The sequence below is a fragment of the Lynx canadensis genome, chromosome C1, assembly GCF_007474595.2.
Source record: "Lynx canadensis isolate LIC74 chromosome C1, mLynCan4.pri.v2, whole genome shotgun sequence".
Lineage (NCBI taxonomy): Eukaryota > Metazoa > Chordata > Mammalia > Carnivora > Felidae > Lynx > Lynx canadensis.
The window spans coordinates 30,114,353-30,133,785 of NC_044310.1; the positions used below are offsets into that span (position 1 = coordinate 30,114,353).

The 19,433-nt window shown below is 40.7% G+C and overlaps 1 protein-coding gene across 1 annotated transcript in view; it reads left to right on the top strand.

The window, feature by feature from the left end:
• The window catches only part of MACF1 (microtubule actin crosslinking factor 1), a 230,379-nt gene that overhangs the window by 132,912 nt on the left and 78,034 nt on the right, over nt 1–19,433 (top strand). The window contains 9 exon segments of the mRNA XM_032594263.1: nt 387–553; nt 1,851–2,007; nt 4,284–4,401; nt 7,762–7,824; nt 8,475–8,716; nt 9,534–9,663; nt 10,360–10,559; nt 14,696–15,191; nt 15,872–17,343. Coding sequence (XP_032450154.1) covers nt 387–553; nt 1,851–2,007; nt 4,284–4,401; nt 7,762–7,824; nt 8,475–8,716; nt 9,534–9,663; nt 10,360–10,559; nt 14,696–15,191; nt 15,872–17,343 — 3,045 coding nt within the window.

Sequence of the window (19,433 nt, forward strand, 5' to 3'; positions counted from 1 at the left end):
TTTGTCGTGTTTTACAGAAGAGAGAAGCTATGGAAGCTCAGAGAAGTTTAATAGCTTAAGATCACAAGCCATGATTGATTTTCAGAAGTCTTTTTGACTCCAAAAACCTCCATTCTTTTCACTTTGCCATGCTGCCTCCCAAATCTTTGAACATTTATTTAAAGGAGACAAGACTCCTTTTAAATTCCTAGCCATTCTCAGGTGGATTGGAGAAATCCTCCATATTTATTGCTGTAGTTGATCCAGAGAGCCTCTTTTTTTGTTCTTTTTCTACAGATTAGAGGGAACTTGCCCCAGATTTAATATAGCTATCTTTTATTTTTTTTTAGAGTATACTTATTTATAATGATGAGAGGATTTACTACATTTCCTTATTTGCTTAACAGGAACTGAATTTGGAAATGGAAGATCAACAGGAGAACCTTGAGACTCTCGAGCACCTGGTCACTGAACTGAGCTCCTGTGGCTTTGCCCTGGACCTCTCCCAACACCAGGACAGGGTACAGAACCTCAAAAAGGACTTTACAGAGTTACAGAAGACAGTTAAAGAAAGGTGAGTTTTCATATATGTTGGTCAATTCGGGGAGCTAATTTTTTCTTGCTGTTGAATGAAATGCTTTTCTTTTCCTCCTTCAGTAGAAAATATGGCATCAGGCACTCTGCTACTGAGTCCTAGGAGTTGGAAAGTGCCTCTTTCAGGCAAAGCTATTCAATCTACTTGGTCCTTAGTGGTTTTCTTTTACTAAATAATGAATTCCTTCTCAGTGATGGGGCTCAGTTCCCCTCTGTACAATCAAAGGCCCAGGTCACCTAGACCCAAAAGAACAAATTTGGGACAGCAAGTAGGATTGTGGCAGGATTTGAAGTAAAGACAAAAATTAGAAGAAACTTTCCAGATGTAATTACGGGTTATATTGGTCCTCTCTCTCTCTCTCTCTCTCTCTGTCTCTCTGTGCTTGTTTTGACCACATTTAAGTTGCTGTTTTGGAGGAGTGTCTGGATTCTTCTTTTAAGGCAAACATGGGAATATATGACAAGGGTAGCTGATTTCAGATTACCTGCTGACTGTTGAAAAGCCATGATTCCATTAGAAAACCTCATGTGGGTTTAGGAGCTTGATAAGACTTCTCTTGGTTTAGCCATATATATAACCTTGATTAGGCAAGTGATTGCCTTGGGAAAGTGACCAGAGAAAAGCAGTTGCTCAAAACAGTACTGTAAGCAGCAGGTTATTTAGTGGAGAGGAGGGGGATAAAGGCCAGGAAGGCTGGTTTTTCCTATGCTCAGGGCCATTTAGCTGTATGAAGAACCAGGATCTCTGGCTTAAAGTCTGCCAGATGTGGCCACTTCCAGAACTTAATTTCGAAATTGAATTATCCTTTCTCCTTGGTTTATTTTATTCCTTTGTGTGCACAAGCTGACTTCTCTGAGCCTCAGTTTCGGCATCTTCCTTGCTAAGGGGATTAGCATTTGAATTAGGCTTTGAAAGAGTCAACTACCTAAAAAGTGGCAGAGCTGGCCTTGACATCCAAAGCCTACATTCTTTCCATTGTATCATAGCACCTAAATAGCACGCTCCTTTCAGTTTCTCTGGCTTTCACTTTAGCCTGGGGTAAGATTGAGGACTCCTCTCCCCAGAAATGTCCAAACAAGGGCAACAGATTCCTTAGTTTGATGCTCTCTTACATTGTATGTGGTGGTTTAGCCAAAGCTGCTGTGGAAAAGATTATGGGAAGGAAAGGCCCTGTAAGGAAAAGCTGCCTTGAGTCCCAGAATGAGTATAGTTTTAGTTCAAGTTGACTTCTTTACAAAGCTTAGTTTGGCAAGTAACAAAATGTCTTCATTGACAGAGAGGAAGATGCATCATCTTGTCAGGAGCAATTGGATGAATTTCGGAAGCTGGTTAGGACCTTCCAGAAATGGCTGAAGGAAACAGAAGGGAATATTCCACCTACAGAGACTTTCATGAGTACTAAAGAGCTGGAAAAGCAGATCGAACACCTGAAGGTAGGTGAACAAAAGGAGCTCCAGGAACCAGACTAGACAGCGGTATGGAAGCTTGTGTGGACTGATCTCCCCCTGTGGTAGGGAAGTGGTGTGATAAGTCCAAGTTATCCATCTGCATCATCAGAATAGAAATCTCCCCATTTTCTTCATGTGATTCCCACCTACCCCTACCTCAGCACTGAGCACCAAAACATCTCCAATTTAAAAACCAAAACCAGGGTGCCTGGGTGGCCCAGTGGGATGAGCGTCCCAATTCTTGATTTCGGCTCAGGTCATGATCCCAGGATCATGGAATCGAGCCCTGGGTCAAGCTCTGTGCTAAGCATGGAGCCTGCTTAAGATTCTCTCTCTCTGCCCCTCTCCCTAGCACACGTGCTCTCAACTCTCTCTCTCTAAATACATACATGCATGTATGTACGTCCACACCAAAACCACAAAAGTAACCTATGGGGAATAACATCTATAAAGTTTCAACTGTTTCTCGGAGGCCTCTCATGCTGTGTCAAAAAGACAGCTTGTCAAAGTTTGACAGTTGTCAAAGTGCAGTCCTGGAGAAACTTACACTCTCACTATGTGTTTGAGAATTGTTATATGTGAGCCAGTGACTAGATATATGGTCAACAAGTTGAGGAAAGAAGAACTAGCTCCACAACTAAACAAAGGAAAGTTAGAATCAGATGGTTGGAAGGTACCTTCCAGAGTAGGATTAACCTTTCTCCAATCCCCTGCAGAATCCCTTCTTTGATTTAGTCATTCGGCCTCTGCTTGCACCTCTAATACATCTCTTCTTTTTGTTGACACCAAGCCAGTCTGCCTCCAACTAGTTCTCATGCATTCTCTTCCTTTTCTTAGTAAAGCAAGATTTGTCTTAGGCCAGATGACAGGGAAGAGTTTAGTTGCTTTCACAGAGAGAGCCAGGAACATTTGCTATAGGGAATCCCCCAGGGCAGAGGCTTCCTGATTTCTTGGTCCACAGTGCCCTTAGTGTTTCAAGAAATTTTTCACAGTACCTCAAGGCCAAAAAAAGAAACAGGAAAGGAAAAAAACCTAAAAAACCTCAACTTCCTACGTGGTTAGATCAAAATCATGTAATAGTAGTTGTTCACATGGTGCCCAACAGATGTCACTGTGTTGCCCTCAAACATTTAAAATATCTTGTGAGTCAATGCATCGTCTGGGAACTGAGGCTCTTTGGAATCAAGAGTGATTAATAAAAGAATTGACAGCTGTGAATTGATAAGGCTCAGTTAGGCAGCATGAACTTGCTAGATGTTCATGGCTCTGTCTTCCTCTGCTGCTCAGCAGCTTAAGGCCAAAAGCAAACTAAGTAGGGGCATCTGGGTGGCTCTGTTGGCTAAGCATCAGACTTCAGTTCATGAGTTTGAGCCCTGCTTTGGGCTCTCTGCTGTCAGCATAGAGCCCAATTTGGATCCTCTGTCTTCCTCTCTGCCCTTCCCCTACTGTCTCTCTCAAAAATAAATAAATTTTTTTTTAAGGTAAACTAAGTAGATTGTCAGGGAACTTCAGTTGTGGAGGAAAGAATTCAAAGCTGGGATGGTGTCCCTGCTTTGGAAGAAGTAAAATTCTGCTTCTGTGGCAGGCAATCCACCTCCAGAGACAACATGACCTAGTTAGAGTAGATGCCATTGTTTCCTAATTGTTTTCCCTGTTAGAGCTCTGACCGCAACCCCAATATAAAGTTCCCTTGAAAATGCAAAGTGTAGCCTATGATTCTAGGTATTGCTGTACATGTCCATATGGAGCTCCTCATTTTACCCTCCAATTGCCATTTCCTTTTTATTCTTTACATGCATCCTGTTCCCTTTTTATACCTTTTGTCTTAACTCAAAGCTTTCCTCCTTCTACGCAGAATTAAGTGTGTCTCCTCTTGTGCTCTCAGACTTTACTGTCTATATTTCTGTAATAGCATTTATTCCATTATGGTGCAATTGATTATCTGAGCTCTTGGTTATAGGAATTGTGTCATAATCGTATTTTTTATCCCCAGTGTTAGGCATGATGCCTGGCCTACAGTAAATGTTCAATAAATATTGGATGGATGGATGGATGGATGGATGGATGGATGGATGGATGAAAAGATCCTGAATATTCCAGGATATCATTCTCCCATATAATGACTGGCTAAACCGATCTTGAAGTGGCTGAATACATGAGGATGGTCACTCAATGTTATCAAAACTTTAAGGAATATATTTAGAAGAACAGGTGTCCCAAAGTCCCCAGATGTTACATTTAGCTGTCTGTTCTTTTAACAGGATCTTCTAGATGACTGGGCAAGTAAGGGAAGTTTGGTGGACGAAATCAATTGCAAAGGCACTTCTTTAGAAAATCTCATCATGGAGATCACAGCACCCGATTCCCAGGCCAAGACAGGTGAGTGCAGGTTCTTAAAAATGTAGTGAATAAACATCATTCTTTGCTTTGGCCTTTGGTTATGACCCCTTATTTAATAAAACTCAGAATCAAGGTTGAGTATGAGAACAAAGGGGAGTGTTCCACAAAGCAGTCTTCCCCTTCAACCTGATCTGTTTTCCATTTGCTATCTATCATTGCTCCATTTTGCAGATTTCCTTCTTATGGTGGGAAAAACTAAAGGGACTAGTTAGCCTAAATGAACAGAGAAGGGTTAAAATAAGATTTCCATTTTGACGAATTTTCTCTCTTTTAAGCATGTGAATGGACGGTTGTGCATCATCTTTACATTGGAGTCAGTCCTGGAGGGTATTAGCTTGATCTCTTGAGAGAGACACAGCATTTAGGGATCAGTGTTGGCATACCAAGGACTGCCACACTTCTTGGAAGTGGACACAAAGATTATGCCCAGATGTATGAATAGTCTCTGGCTGCAAATTAAGTATTTCAAACAAAATCTGTATGAGCTCACAATCACTTTCTGGTTGTTAATTGGGATCTCATAGGTTTTATTACCAAACTGTGTTAGTCCACCTCTATAGTCACTGACATAGTAAGAGAAAAGTTTATTTTCACCTCTTGAGAATGGCTACTTTTCTTTTGGAGTGTAAAGATCTCTTGGAACTACCCAGAAATGACACCATTTCAGGGAATTCGTGCTTCTTATATTCCAACACATAAAACCTCTAAGTCAGCAACTTATTAGTGTGTGACTATATCAGGAGTCAGCAAGCTTTTTCTTAAAGAACCATATAGTAAATACTTCAGGCTTGTGAGGCGTATGGTCTCTGTCACGCTACACATCTCTGCCATTGTAGCACAAAATTAGTCATAGACAATATATAAATAAGTGGGTGTGGCTGTGTTCAAATAAAACTTTATATACAGAAATAGGCAGAGGGCCAGATTTGGCCAGTATAGTTTTTTCACTTCTGGACTAGACCAGTGGTTGTTCAAATTTTTTATAGCCCTAGAGTCTGTTTAAGAATAATCTCAAATCGAACTCTACTACATAAAACAATACAAATGGTATTTTATTGGCATAAATTTCCCTTATAAGTGAATTTATATCATTTATCTATTATGCAATCCATCGGTGAGGATACTGAGACTATCTTAGGGAATATAAAAATTTCGAAAAGGATTTCTGGATGACAGCTTTGTTATCTGATTTATTTCTCAATTTTGTTTGCCTGTATCATATCCAGAAAATGCAACTCACACAGATAAGTAGTTGTAAATGATAACAAATGTTTTAAAAAGTTCACTTTACAGTCTCAGAACACTCATCAATTAAGCTGAACTAGAAACTTGAAAGTGATGTAATAAATTCTTGTTTCAAAGCTAAATCACCAAGAATTTTAATGAGGACTCACATTCTTTTCTTAAACCTAGGAAGTACCTAAAACTGGCATTGAGGACAAAAATTTGCCTGTAACCTGACATCACCATGATCTGAAGTGTTAAGAATTCTGTTAACAGGATTCCACCCTAATGAAAGCCTGATCTGAATAGATGCACCACAGCCTTCTTTATCATTTTCTTTAATGTAGCACTCATGTGCCATAAATGTTTTTCTTTGTATGAGGGAACATGTGTAGGTTTGACTATTGTAATGTCCTGGCAAAGAGCTACAGCTTTTTCAATCAGTGACGCTCAAAAAAGAAGTATAAATGTATGCAGAGAGGTACAGGAGCTACTTTATTCTCTGCCGAGAACAGCATAAATTGGTTAAGATGTGCTATTCAACATAATTGAACATGCGCGTTTTGTTGCCATTTCTAAGTGGTTAGAAATATATTCTGAATATTACACTTAAAACCAAACATTTACAGAGTCCCTAAAGCACCTCCTTGGGTGCTTTGAAAATCACTAGCCTGAGTGTTTTCACAGTTCTCTTCTATCTCTGAGAAGTCCTGAATATTTCAGTTCTTGACATTTGTGTAGCTCTTTTTGTTTTATAAAGTGCTTTCATATACACTGCCTCATTACCTCTCTCTAGTAACTCCATGAGAGCTAACAGGATAGCTAGTATTACCTTCATATCCTGGAGAAGATAACTGAGGTCTATCCATAGACTAAGGCTCACATACCAAGTTGGTGACAGTCTTGGCTTTAATTACTAGTCCAGTTTCTTTTTTGGCCATCACCATACTGCAATGGAATATGATCTTTCTGTTTGATCCATTTTTTTTTTCAGTGAAAATACAATCATGTTAACATTTAAAAGTTTTGGGGCGCCTGGGTGGCTCAGTCGGTTGAGAGACCGACTTCGGCTCAGGTCATGATCTCATGGTTTGTGAGTTCAAGCCCCGTGTCGGGCTCTGTGCTGACAGCTCAGAGCCCGGAGCCTGCTTCTGATTCTGTGTCTCCCTCTCTCTCTGCCCCTCCCTCACTCATGCTCTGTCTCAGAAATAAATAATGTCTCAGAAATAAATAAACATTAAAAAAAAATTTAAAAGTTTTATAATTAACTATTTTTAATGTAACCTTATGTATAACTTTTTCTAGTGAAATCAGTGCATGAGTTTTATTCTGACCTTTTAATGTAACACTGTATCATGAATATTCTTCACATTTCTGTATAATCTTTATAATCACATGATCTGTTATTTATTTAATTTGGGACACTCCTGAAGTACCAGGAATCAACTTGGGGAGAACATAGGTGAAATTGTGGTAATTAGAAACAGAACCAAAGGCAGAATTTATGGCAATGCTTATGAGCTAGATTTATTGGCACTTAGAATTTCCACTTTCTGGTAGGGAAGGGGAGCAGAAAGTCATGAAAGAAAAGACAGAATCTTCCTTTTGAAGCAACATGAGAAGGCTTCATTTTAATATCTTTATTAAAAGAATGCTGCTTTTTATGTCCTCAATTACACTTACTGTTCATTTTTGTTATGTTGGAGGACATTGATGTTAAAGTTGAGCCTTTTGGCTTTATTATAAATCCTCATTGCAGAGTATGGCAGACAGCACAGCTATTCTAAAGACTTCATCATTTTACCAGTACTTGCTTCGCAAAGTTATAGCAGGGTCCAGAGAATACTAGTTGGAGATTGAGGAAAGGAATTCGGGTTTCCTTTAGAAGCGATTAGAAGCCTTCTATCTTCTGCCTACTGCTCAGAAGTCGAAACATCAGAGTTGTTGCCTGGCAGCTAAAATGATTTGTCTCTTTCCATGAGTATGTTGTCTTGTGCTGTGTTAACCTCCTGGTACCTGAGCTCAAAGTGAGTGCCAGAGAACAAATTCAGTGCCTGTATGTATTCCTAACACAAGTTTGTCTTGCCCTGTTTGTCTCCCTGTCCTTCTGCTCAGGTTCCATACTGCCCTCTGTAGGAAGCTCTGTAGGCAGTGTAAACGGATACCACACCTGCAAAGGTGAGAATGCCTCTTTGTTGGATGTGTTAGGACAGAGTTCGCGTTGGCATCTGTGTATGTTTTTGTATGTGTGAAAGAACTGCTGCCAGGATGGGTATGAGGGTTAAAAAAAAAATCTGGGGAGAAGCCACTGTGATCCTTCTTTGCTGGATTGCTAAAGGCTAAACAGGTTGGCAGCCAATGAAATAAAGGTACTAGGAAATAAATTGCACCACTAGATAAGAGCAAGAAGGAAAAGACCTGGAAGAAAAACATATGCGAATCTTTGAGTCCTAAAGAAGCCACACTAAAGGTGGTCTAGTCTAGCATTCATCCTTCTGGCCCCATGACTTCTCTGTCGTTTGGAGAAGAGGGAGCAGAAGAATACCCCAGATCCTTTACTGCCTTCACTTCTGCAGTTCCCAAGTGTATTTAGCATTTCATTTCTATATCTGAGTACCTAATGTCAAAATCTGAAAGCAGATTAATGAAACATTTTTTTGCTTTGTATATGTAAGCAAGAAATTTTATGTAATTTAGCAGGAACAGAATCTCTAGTTCACTAGAAGGAGTAGGAGAGACGCTTGATCCTGATGAGTAATTTAGCATGAGGAATTCAGGAGGATGCTTGGAGAGCTATCCCAATCTGATTTCTGTTTCTATGATGCTAGATCTGACGGAGATCCAGTGTGACATGTCAGATGTAAACTTAAAATATGAGAAACTGGGTGGAGTGCTTCGGGAACACCAAGAAAGCCTTCAAGCTGTCCTCAGCAGAATGCAGGAAGTTCAGAAGGAGGCAGGCTCAGTGCTGCAGTGGCTGGAATCAAAAGAGGAAGTCCTGAAAGCCATGGATGCCTCTTCATCTCCAACCAAGCCGGAAACAGTGAGAGCCCAAGCTGAATCTAACAAGGTACTATGTTTACATTAGCTGTATCCCAAACACTAAGAGGAAGGGGCTGTTGTACCGATGGTCCTGCCTGAGCCTGGGACCTGAAAGTGAGACATGCCCACCCACCCAGGCCATGAGGAGCCCTTTCAGATGATTAATATGCCTAAACTCTACTAGAGAACTTTCTTACCTATGAAGTTAGAAATTACTATAAATAAGATTCAGAAACAAAACCAGACCTGTTTACAGAAAGAGAATATCCCTCCTCAGAAGCATCAGCTCACTGAGAATGGGATCTGGTTTTCCATATGATGCTGTAAGCCAAACCATTCTCATCAAAGCCCCTTTCCAACTCCCGGGGGGATTTAAATATAGCTGTAATTACAGTTCATTCTTAAGGTAGACATGTAGAACTAGGAAAAATACCAGAAGAAATAAGACCATATGGAAAATCCTATAAAAAAGTTTTTTTTGCCAAAATGTTTTATATTCTAATTGGGCATATCGTGCCATCTCCTCCAACTATATAAATGTCCTTGACGTCTTTGTTGTCATCATCATCATCATATCTGACAGTTTTTGTGTATGGGGATTAATAATACCCTTTTACTGAGTTCTACCAATGTGTTGTACATAAAAATCCTGCCACTTAGATTTTCATTTTAAAGTAAAAATTGAAGCAGAAATGTTAGGTATCTTGAAATCACAAAACAAGTCACTGATGGCATCAGAAGTAGAGCCAATAATTGCAACCCAGTCTTCCAGTCCTTTCCTGCACACACACAGATTTCTTTCCTATCCAGAAATCTCATGGCATCCCTGCTGTTCTCTCTTCTAGGCCTTCCTAGCTGAATTGGAACAGAATTCTCCAAAAATCCAAAAAGTAAAGGAAGCCCTGGCTGGGTTGCTGATGACATATCCTAACTCACAAGAAGCAGAAAACTGGAAGGAAATGCAAGAGGAACTCAGTAAGTTATCACAGGGGGATTGAAGATTCACTAAATTGCTTATCTTCAAAGCAGATATAGAATTTCAGCACATCCTATAAAGCAGGACTTATTTTTAGTTAATTTTCAGAAGCAAGCAAGAGGCCCAAATGGGGTTAGAGATTGAGTCTGATTAAGGAAAGGATCTAGAGATTCCACTCGAAGTGTCAGATATTTGGCTTTCTTGGGCAAGTCAATCTGACAATCTTGTGATAAAGAGAGCATTGGTGATAAAAATGAAAAAATGGGAAATAATCTACTCACGGGAAGGATTAGGTGAATTATGCCACATTCATAGTATTAAACTGTAAACAATGGTAGTAATTATTTATTGACATAGAAAAAACATGGGCATAAAAGATGTTTATTATATAGTAAGAGTTAAAAAACAGGCTATAAAATAATCTATGTGTTGTGTAAGATATACGTGCATTTGTGTCTGTGTGTGTATATGTAGTTCTGTGCAGTTTTATCCCATGTGTAGTTTCACATAGCCGCCACCACAATCAAGTACAGAACTGCATTACTTTAGTTAAAATTAAATGAAGGTTATTTTTAACTTAAAAAACTTTAATGCTGCAGGGGTCATTTCCTGTCGTTGGTTAGGAACATAACTTAGGGATCAGGCCAGTGGCTGGTGAGCGTAAAGGAACACATTCTCTCATTTCCTCTCTACAGATTCCCGATGGGAAAGGGCCACTGAAGTGACCGTGGCCCGGCAAAGGCAGCTGGAGGAATCTGCAAATCATCTGGCCAGCTTCCAGGCTGCAGAATCCCAGCTCCGGCCCTGGCTGATGGAGAAGGAACTGATGATGGGGGTGCTGGGCCCCCTGTCTATTGACCCCAACATGCTGACTGCACAAAAGCAGCAGGTCCAGGTGAGCCACAAAGCTTACTGCTTTAAGCAAAGAAATGGGAGTCATGCGAATCTGGATTTGAATGCTGTTGTCAGCAAGTAGATTTCAAATGACCCTGGACTAGTTACTTAACCTTCCAGTGTCTCAGTTTCCTCGGTTTAAATGAGATGTTTGGGGTTTTTTTTGGTTTTTTTATAGACATATAAATATATATTTAATATTTAATAATCAAAGGTCACAAAGATTTACTAGCATAGTTTATTCTAAGGGTTTTTTTTTTTTATGAAATTTATTGTCAAATTGGTTTCCATACAACACCCAGTGCTCATCCCAAAAAGTGCCCTCTTCAATACCCATCACCCACCTTCTCCTCCCCCCCAACCCCCATCAACCCTCAGTTTGTTCTCAGTTTTTAAGAGTCTCTTATGCTTTGGCTCTCTCCCACTCTAACCTCTTTTTTTTTTCTTCCCCTCCCCCATGGGTTTCTGTTAAGTTTCTCAGGATCCACATAAGAGTGAAAACATATGGTATCTGTCTTTCTCTGTATGGCTTATTTCACTTAGCATAACACTCTCCAGTTCCATCCTCGTTGCTACAAAGGGCCATATTTCATTCTTTCTCATTGCCACGTAGTACTCCATTTTGTATGTATATAAACCACAATTTCTTTATCCATTCATCAGTTGATGGACATTTAGGCTCTTTCCATAATTTGGCTATTGTTGAGAGTGCTGCTATAAACTAAATGAGATGTTTGTAAGGGCTTTATCTCATTGCCTGACAGAGGCGCCTGGGTAGCTCAGTTGGTTAAGTGTCCAACTTCAGCTCAGGTCATGATCTCGTGGTTCATGAGTTTGTGCCCCGAGTCTGGCTCTGTGCTGACAGCTCAGAGCCTGGATCCTGCTTCGGATTCTGTGTCTCCCTCTCTCTGTGCCCCACCCCCACTTGTGCTGGGTCTGTCTCTCTCTCTCAAAAATGAATAAACATTTAAAAAAATTTTTTAATGATGAACAGTCAATAACTGTATTATTAATATCATTAACAGAGGCAGTAAGATGAGTGGATGTGACTACATTGTAGAATCGTATTTTACATTTTTTTTTAGGTGGACACAAAATGAGCAGCAGGCAAAAGTTTATTAGGGTATAAGATTAGAAAGTAAGAATAGTAGGAAAGCTCTCTTGAATGCCCACCGAACCGTATTTTACTTTTAATCCCCAGTGACAATGACCATATTACTTAATGTAATGTCTTATATCTGCTGGTTTCATTTAAAGATTTTTCTGTTACTCAAACCTCAAGAAAAAAAATTATTTAAGTACCTACCATCATAGAAATTTAGGTTGGCCAAGGGGCACCTGGGTGGCTCAGTTGGTTTAGTGTCTGACTCTCGATTTTGGCTTGGGTCATGATCTCAGGGTTTTTTGGTTCAAGCCCTGCATTGGCTTCTGTGTTGACAATGAGGAGCCTGCTTGGGATTCTGTCTCTCCCTCTCTGTCTGCCCCTCCTCCACTCTCTCTCTCTCTCGTTCTCTCTCTCTCACACACACTCTCTGTCTCTCTCTCTCTCTCTCCCTCAAAATAAATAAACATTTAAAAAATTGTTTAATAGAAATTTAGATTGACCAAATATGTCATTTCCAATGAAATCATGCTGAGAACATTTCTTCTTCTTCTTCTTCTTCTTCTTCTTCTTCTTCTTCTTCTTCTCCTTCTCCTTCTCCTTCTCCTTCTCCTTCTCCTTCTCCTTCTCCTTCTCCTTCTTCTCCTTCTCCTTCTTCTCCTTCTTCTCCTTCTTCTCCTTCTTCTCCTTCTTCTCCTTCTTCTCCTTCTTCCTCTTCTCCTCCTTCTCCTCCTTCTTCTTCTCCTTCTTCTTCCTGTTCTTTTCCTTCTTCTCCTCTTCTCCCCTTCTCCTTTTTTTTTGTAAGCACCCAAAAACCTTTTCTTGTTCTACATCCTCTTTCAAATTTGTTCCATTTCTTCTTACCATCCACCAAGTTCCCTAAATTAAGACGTAAAAGTAGTATTTGAAGGAACCTTTTCTTTTAGCCCCCTATTCCAGTGGTTTTCAGACTATTTGCTATCAACTGTTTACACTCTTAAAAATTATTAAAGACCCCAAAGAGCTTGTGTTTAAATATTGGTATCTATTAATATTTACTGTGTTAAAACACTGAGGAAGCTAAAAATATGTATTTGTTGGGATGCCTGGGTGGCTCAGTCCATTAAGCATCTGATTTTGGCTCAGGTCATGATCTCACAGTTCGTGGGTTCGAGCCCTGCACTGTCAGTGGGGAGCCTGCTTGGGATTCTCTCTCTCTCCTTCTCTCTTTGCCCCTCTCCCCATGTGCTCGCTCTCTCGCTCTCAAAAATAAATGAATAAACTTAAAAAATAAAATCTTTAAAATATAAATGTATTTATTAATTAATTTTTTTAATGTTGGTAAAACCATAACATTAACATAAGTAACATATATATTTTTTATGAAAAAATAACATTATCCAAACATAATAACTTTAGTAAGAGAGATATTGTTTTATGGCTTTATAAATCTCTTTGATGTCTGGCTTAATAGAACATTCTCATAGATTTTCATATCTGCTTCTGCATTTAATTTATTGCAATACCAGATGCCATATAGCCTATGGAAAACTCCATTGAACATTCATGAAAGAAAAGTTATAAAAGGCAAATAATATCTTACTATTTTTATGAAAATAGTTTTGACCTCGTGGACCCTCTGAAAGGTCCTAGAGACTTCTGAGGACCCCTGGAGCGTACTTTGAGAATTACTGTACTAATCTTTTTCCATTCTAAATGCTACTACCTTAGGTAGGTTAGATCTCAGGTCTAGACCATTGCAACAGCCTAATGGGCTTCTTTGTCTAGTGCATCCTCCACACAGTTACCAAATTATCTCCTTAACTCACACATCTAAATATGTGAAAATGCTTTGCTGGCTCATGGCTGCCTATTGAACAACGTCCAAATACCCGCTCAGTGTCGTATATAAGACTTTCTACTATCTGATCCCAGTTTGTCTTGCCAGCCTCATTTCTCACTCTTCCCCCATATATCTAGGTTTTGTGCTGCACCAGGTAACTTCCTTTCCTTGAACATACCATATTCCTACAGCTCTATGCCTTTGCTAATCCTAGGCCCTCCCCCTGAAATGCCCCTCACCAGTCTGACTCTCTGCTCACTGGGAGAATTCCTTATTTTGTCCTCTGCAAAGCCTTCCTGACTTCCCTCTTCTGCTTTTGTCATCTTCTATCGAATTAATCATCCTTACTTCTTGCTTTCACAGTGCCTTGTTCACATCAGTGTTTATCGTTTTTGCTTTTTTTTTTTTACATTCTATTATAGTTTATTGTTTACACATCTGTTATTCCTTAAAGTCCTGTCTTATTTATTTTTGTACAGTGTGAGTGATGAATACTTTCCATAAATTATCTTATTTAATCCTTAAAACAGCCAAGATGAGTACTTCCTATCCTCATCTTATAGATAAGTAAGCTGAAATTTGGAGAACTTCAAAAACTTGCCTAAGGTTATATATACATCTAGTAAGTAAGAGAGTAAGGATTTGAACCCAAGCAGTACAACTCCAGAGCCCGTAATCCTAACTCCTTGCTGAATGAAATAAGGGATAGAAAAGAGTAAAAAGACATGCTCCTTGCTTTAAAGAAGCTCATTATCTAATCATGCTATGTTGTAACGTACAGATTGTTTATGCTGTTGGAATTCCAAGAAAGAAACTAGGAAAAACAGAGGTATTGAGAGTTGAAATGGCAAGCCCAGCCAGAGGTATAGCTAGCTGGCTCTGGGACCCCAGGTTTTATCTGGCAAAGCTGATGAGTGCCAATCCAGAAAACAAGGCCAACCTTAGTAACTGATGTTGAAACAGAGTATGACAAATAAGGAAAAGAAATAGAATAGGCACAATCAATGACCCTTGCAAAACAAGTTTTTATTAAGCAGTTGTTGTTGTTATAAATGATACTACATTTTCCTAGCAGCCTGGTCCTTGGAGTTTTCTGGTTTATTTTCCAAAGGAGTTGGCACTACTTGGCACAATCTAAAATCAGTTTTTGTTTTGACACTCTTTTTAGATCTGTCTTTTCTCTCTAAACATCTTGATGTCATTTCTATTACAGTTTATGCTGAAGGAATTTGAAACACGCAGGCAACAGCATGAGCAGCTGAACGAGGCGGCTCAGGGCATTCTAACAGGCCCTGGAGATGTCTCTCCATCCACCAGCCAAGTACAGAAAGAACTCCAGAGCATCAATCAAAAGTGGATTGAACTGACTGACAAACTCAATTCCCGTTCCAGCCAAATTGACCAAGCTATTATCAAAAGCACCCAGTACCAAGAACTACTCCAGAACTTATCAGAGAAGGTAAAGGCAGTTGGACAGCGACTAAGTAGCCAGTCGGCCATCAGCACCCAGCCTGAGGCCGTGAAGCAGCAACTGGAGGAGACCAGTGAGATTCGATCTGATGTGGAGCAGTTAGACCATGAGATTAAGGAGGCACAGACACTTTGTGATGAGCTCTCAGTACTCATTGGGGAGCAGTACCTCAAGGATGAGCTGAAGAAGCGTTTGGAGACAGTTGCCCTGCCTCTCCAAGGTTTAGAAGACCTTGCAGGTAAGTTAGGGTACAGAACACACTGCTGACATTAGTGGCAAGCCCAAAGATTGACTTTGTAATAGTCCCAAGAATCTAGGGTGACCTGTAAACAGCTTTTGGACTCACACTAGTGTTACCGTATCCCTTTGTCCAGCTCCAGTGAGAAGTGCTATGGTCATCACACATTGGCTGAGCACTAGCAACATGGGAGACTTTATATAGCATAATCCTAGACATAAGAGCACTAATATCAATTTTGTCAGCAGGTAGAGATTCGTGCTCATGGATGTCCTATAGGTGAAGCCACACACATACTTTAACTAATACTTATTTATACCATGCATATGCATACACACATATATACCATATTACAGAATTAGAATATGTTCTGGACTGCTTGTGATGGCCTTGTACCAGAAGAATTTTGTACTCAGTGTGTTGCCTTTCTGTAGAAACATTTATGGCTTTTTATCAGCTTAGAAACAGAAGTTTACTTCTATTACTCAGGTGACCTTACAAGGTTGGCGTGAGGATTAAATCAGATCTAGTGTGTGAAGGAGACTAGCTCTGTGCTGCTTTTGTGGCAGACCCTCAGTTAACATGTTTCCTTCCCCTAAGAATAGACCGTATACTCTCAGCAAACATCTTAAATGCCATGTCCTGATCTGATTGGTTTAAATTTGATTTTCTCATTTCAGCTGACCGCATGAACAGACTCCAGGCAGCTCTTGCCAGCACCCAGCAGTTCCAGCAAATGTTTGATGAGCTGAGAACCTGGTTGGATGACAAACAAAGCCAGCAAGCAAAAAATTGCCCAATTTCTGCAAAATTGGAGCGGCTACAGTCTCAGCTACAGGAGAATGAAGAGTTTCAGAAGAGCCTTAACCAACACAGTGGCTCCTATGAGGTGATTGTGGCCGAGGGAGAATCTCTGCTTCTTTCTGTACCTCCTGGAGAAGAGAAAAAGACTTTACAAAACCAGTTGATTGAACTCAAAAGCCACTGGGAAGAGCTTAGTAAAAAAACTGCAGACAGACAATCCAGGCTCAAGGACTGCATGCAGAAAGCTCAGAAATATCAGTGGCATGTGGAGGACCTTGTGCCGTGGATAGAAGATTGTAAGGCCAAGATGTCTGACTTGCAGGTCACTCTGGACCCAGTGCAGCTAGAGTCCAATCTTCTGAGATCAAAGGCTATGCTGAGTGAGGTGGAAAAGCGCCGCTCCCTGCTAGAAATACTGAACAGTGCTGCTGACATTCTGATCAATTCTTCAGAAACAGATGAAGATGACATCCGGGATGAGAAGGCTGGGATCAACCAGAACATGGATTCCATTACAGAGGAACTACAGGCCAAAACAGGGTCTCTTGAAGAAATGACTCAGAGGCTCAAGGAGTTCCAGGAAAGCTTTAAGAATATTGAAAAGAAGGTTGAAGGGGCCAAACACCAACTTGAGATCTTTGATGCTCTAGGCTCTCAAGCCTGTAGCAACAAGAACCTGGAGAAGCTAAGAGCTCAACAGGAAGTGCTGCAGACCCTGGAGCCCCAGGTAGACTATCTGAGGAACTTCACCCAGGGCCTGGTAGAAGATGCCCCAGATGGATCTGATGCTTCCCAACTTCTTCATCAAGCCGAGGTCACCCAGCAAGAGTTCTTGGAAGTAAAGCAAAGAGTGAACAGTGGTTGCATGACAATGGAAAACAAGCTGGAGGGGATTGGTCAGTTTCACTGCCGAGTCCGAGAGATGTTTTCTCAGCTGGCAGACCTGGATGATGAGCTAGATGGCATGGGTGCCATTGGCAGAGACACTGATAGCCTCCAGTCCCAGATTGAGGATGTACGGCTATTCCTCAACAAAATCCAAGCCCTCAGGTTAGACATAGAGGCCTCTGAAGCAGAGTGTCGACAAATGCTGGAGGAAGAGGGGACTCTGGACTTGTTAGGTCTCAAGAGGGAGCTCGAAGCCCTGAACAAGCAATGTGGCAAACTGACAGAGAGGAGCAGAGCTCGCCAGGAGCAGCTGGAGCTGACACTGGGCCGCGTGGAGGACTTTTACAGGAAGCTGAAAGCCCTCAATGACATGACCACGGCAGCAGAGGAAGGGGAGGCCCTCCAGTGGGTCGTGGGGACTGAAGTGGACCTCATCAACCAGCAGTTAGCAGATTTTAAGGTAAGCAATGCCCTTGTTTTTTGATCTTTTGCCTTCAGTAATGTGTATTTCTTTTCCTGTAACTCGGAAACCCATTGGATATACATCTTAACTTCTGTTCCTGGGGTCGCTATTCTCGCTTCCATCACCATCAAAGCACACTGTCTGGAGACTTAACAGTCTTGGATTCTGGGCAATTGGTTTGAACGTTTTTCTGTTGTAATTTATTTCAGTGTTTATAACCAACTGAGGGTATAGAAAGAAATGTCCAAATGTTACTGCTTACTCGAGGATCTCCTCTTGTGATTTGTAACAGCAGCAAATGTTTCCCTAGGTCCATGTTTTCCACTTGAGGTGTGCAAAGTCATAAGGTAAACATGGGGTCATCTTCATAAAGTGTTGATTTTTTTTTCCTCCAATTTCAGGAAAAAGTTATTGATGCATTATGAAGTAAAGTACAAAATTCTCATGAGTTATTAATATAAAACATAACACTTCAAAGAAACTTCCCACTTAGAGCAGGCGGGTCAGATGACACCCCAGGCCCCCAGGAATATAAGTTCTTTGCCTATAGGAGAGTTTGAAAAGCACTGCCCTGACTGCAAACATGTTTTCACTCTTTGCCTGAGTCAGAATTTCCAGTCCTGAGATTTTGTGAGTCGAAATTAAAGCAACAGGGAAGAGGAAGATGGGAGGAATTGACTCTCAAAAATGCGATTTTGCTAGGTCAGGGACTTGGAGCTCTCAGGACTGTGTGTAGGGTCATGGCTCTCAGGATGGGAGCATTTCATCCTGAGTTTCCCCTGTTGTAAATGCCAAAAAGTGCCTTACTCCACTGCTGGAGACCCCTCTGCTGCTTTTCCTTCTTGGTGCACAGAGTGGATATGAAAAGGCTACTTCCAGCACTTTGTTTCCATCACTGGTGTTAATTATTCCCACCTACACAGTCATACTCCTGCAGTCAGAGTTCATTTGTTCTCCAAAGCCCCTGCCTGTCAGGATTTTTTCAAGTACAAATACGTTTGGAGAGGTGGGATTGACACCGGTCAGAGCCCCGCAGTCCTGAGAAAAGTTACAAGATTCGAGCGCAGAAGGGTGGCTGTTATAGAAGGGTCCCCAGCTTAAGGGATGGTCAACTCTGAAGTGGGACATTGGCTGAAGATCTCCTTACAGTGTTTGGAGACAGTGTAGTTTGGAGCAACAAGTCATTGTTTGGGGGATTCTTGAGGACCCAAATAAGGAGAGGATAGGAAGGGAAAATCCAAACCCATGAGCACATACGTTTTCCTCTTAGAAACTCCCACACCTCCATTCCAGGGGCAGGTGGCCTTTCTTCATCACGTGTGTTTTTCTTGCCTTTGCTGTTGTAAGCGCCCTGAAAGCAGAAACTGTCTTCTACAGGCTCCGGCTTACTTAGAATTAACTATCTGACCAACTAAATGAATTTCTTAGAAACCTGAAGCTCATCCCTTTGATTCAAATAGTTGTATCAAACTAGATTCTGGTTTACATGGGAATTATTTTAAATTTTATTTGCCTAATCTTCTAAACACTACATTGTGTAGAAGTTTTTCTTTATGAGTGCAGGTTAACATTATTAAAAAGATGATATTGTTCTTTGTGACGGTGATATCCTCAAGGGTATTAGAGACATTGGGGGCTGCTTTGTATTAAATGTTCCTAAATTATTGTGCAGTTTGTGTTGGGTATTGAAGTTCTTGTTTAGTGCCTCTTAGTGCATATGTGTGTAGCTTCCATTTCCCCCCGCTTACCCTGATAGCAGGGCTGTCTTCTCACTGCAGCTACTTCACTGTTGTCATTGGGTTTGCCTTTTGCTGTCTATCCCTTGCTTCTAATCATCAGTGAGCTAGAAAATGAAGTAAACAAGCCTGTTAAAATTGCATTAAAATACAAGCTAGGATATAAAAAAGAGTCCACAGGCAGGCGTATATAGTGTTTGGATTTGAGGAGAACTTTTCACTGTCCTTTTCAGTTAATCCTTAGTTGCTAGAAACTTTCTGAATTTTGATGTAGCTGGCAGATTTTAAGAAATTACTGGATGCTACCATATTTTATTTGTATCCTAGTATGTAGCTTAGAAATGCTCAGAG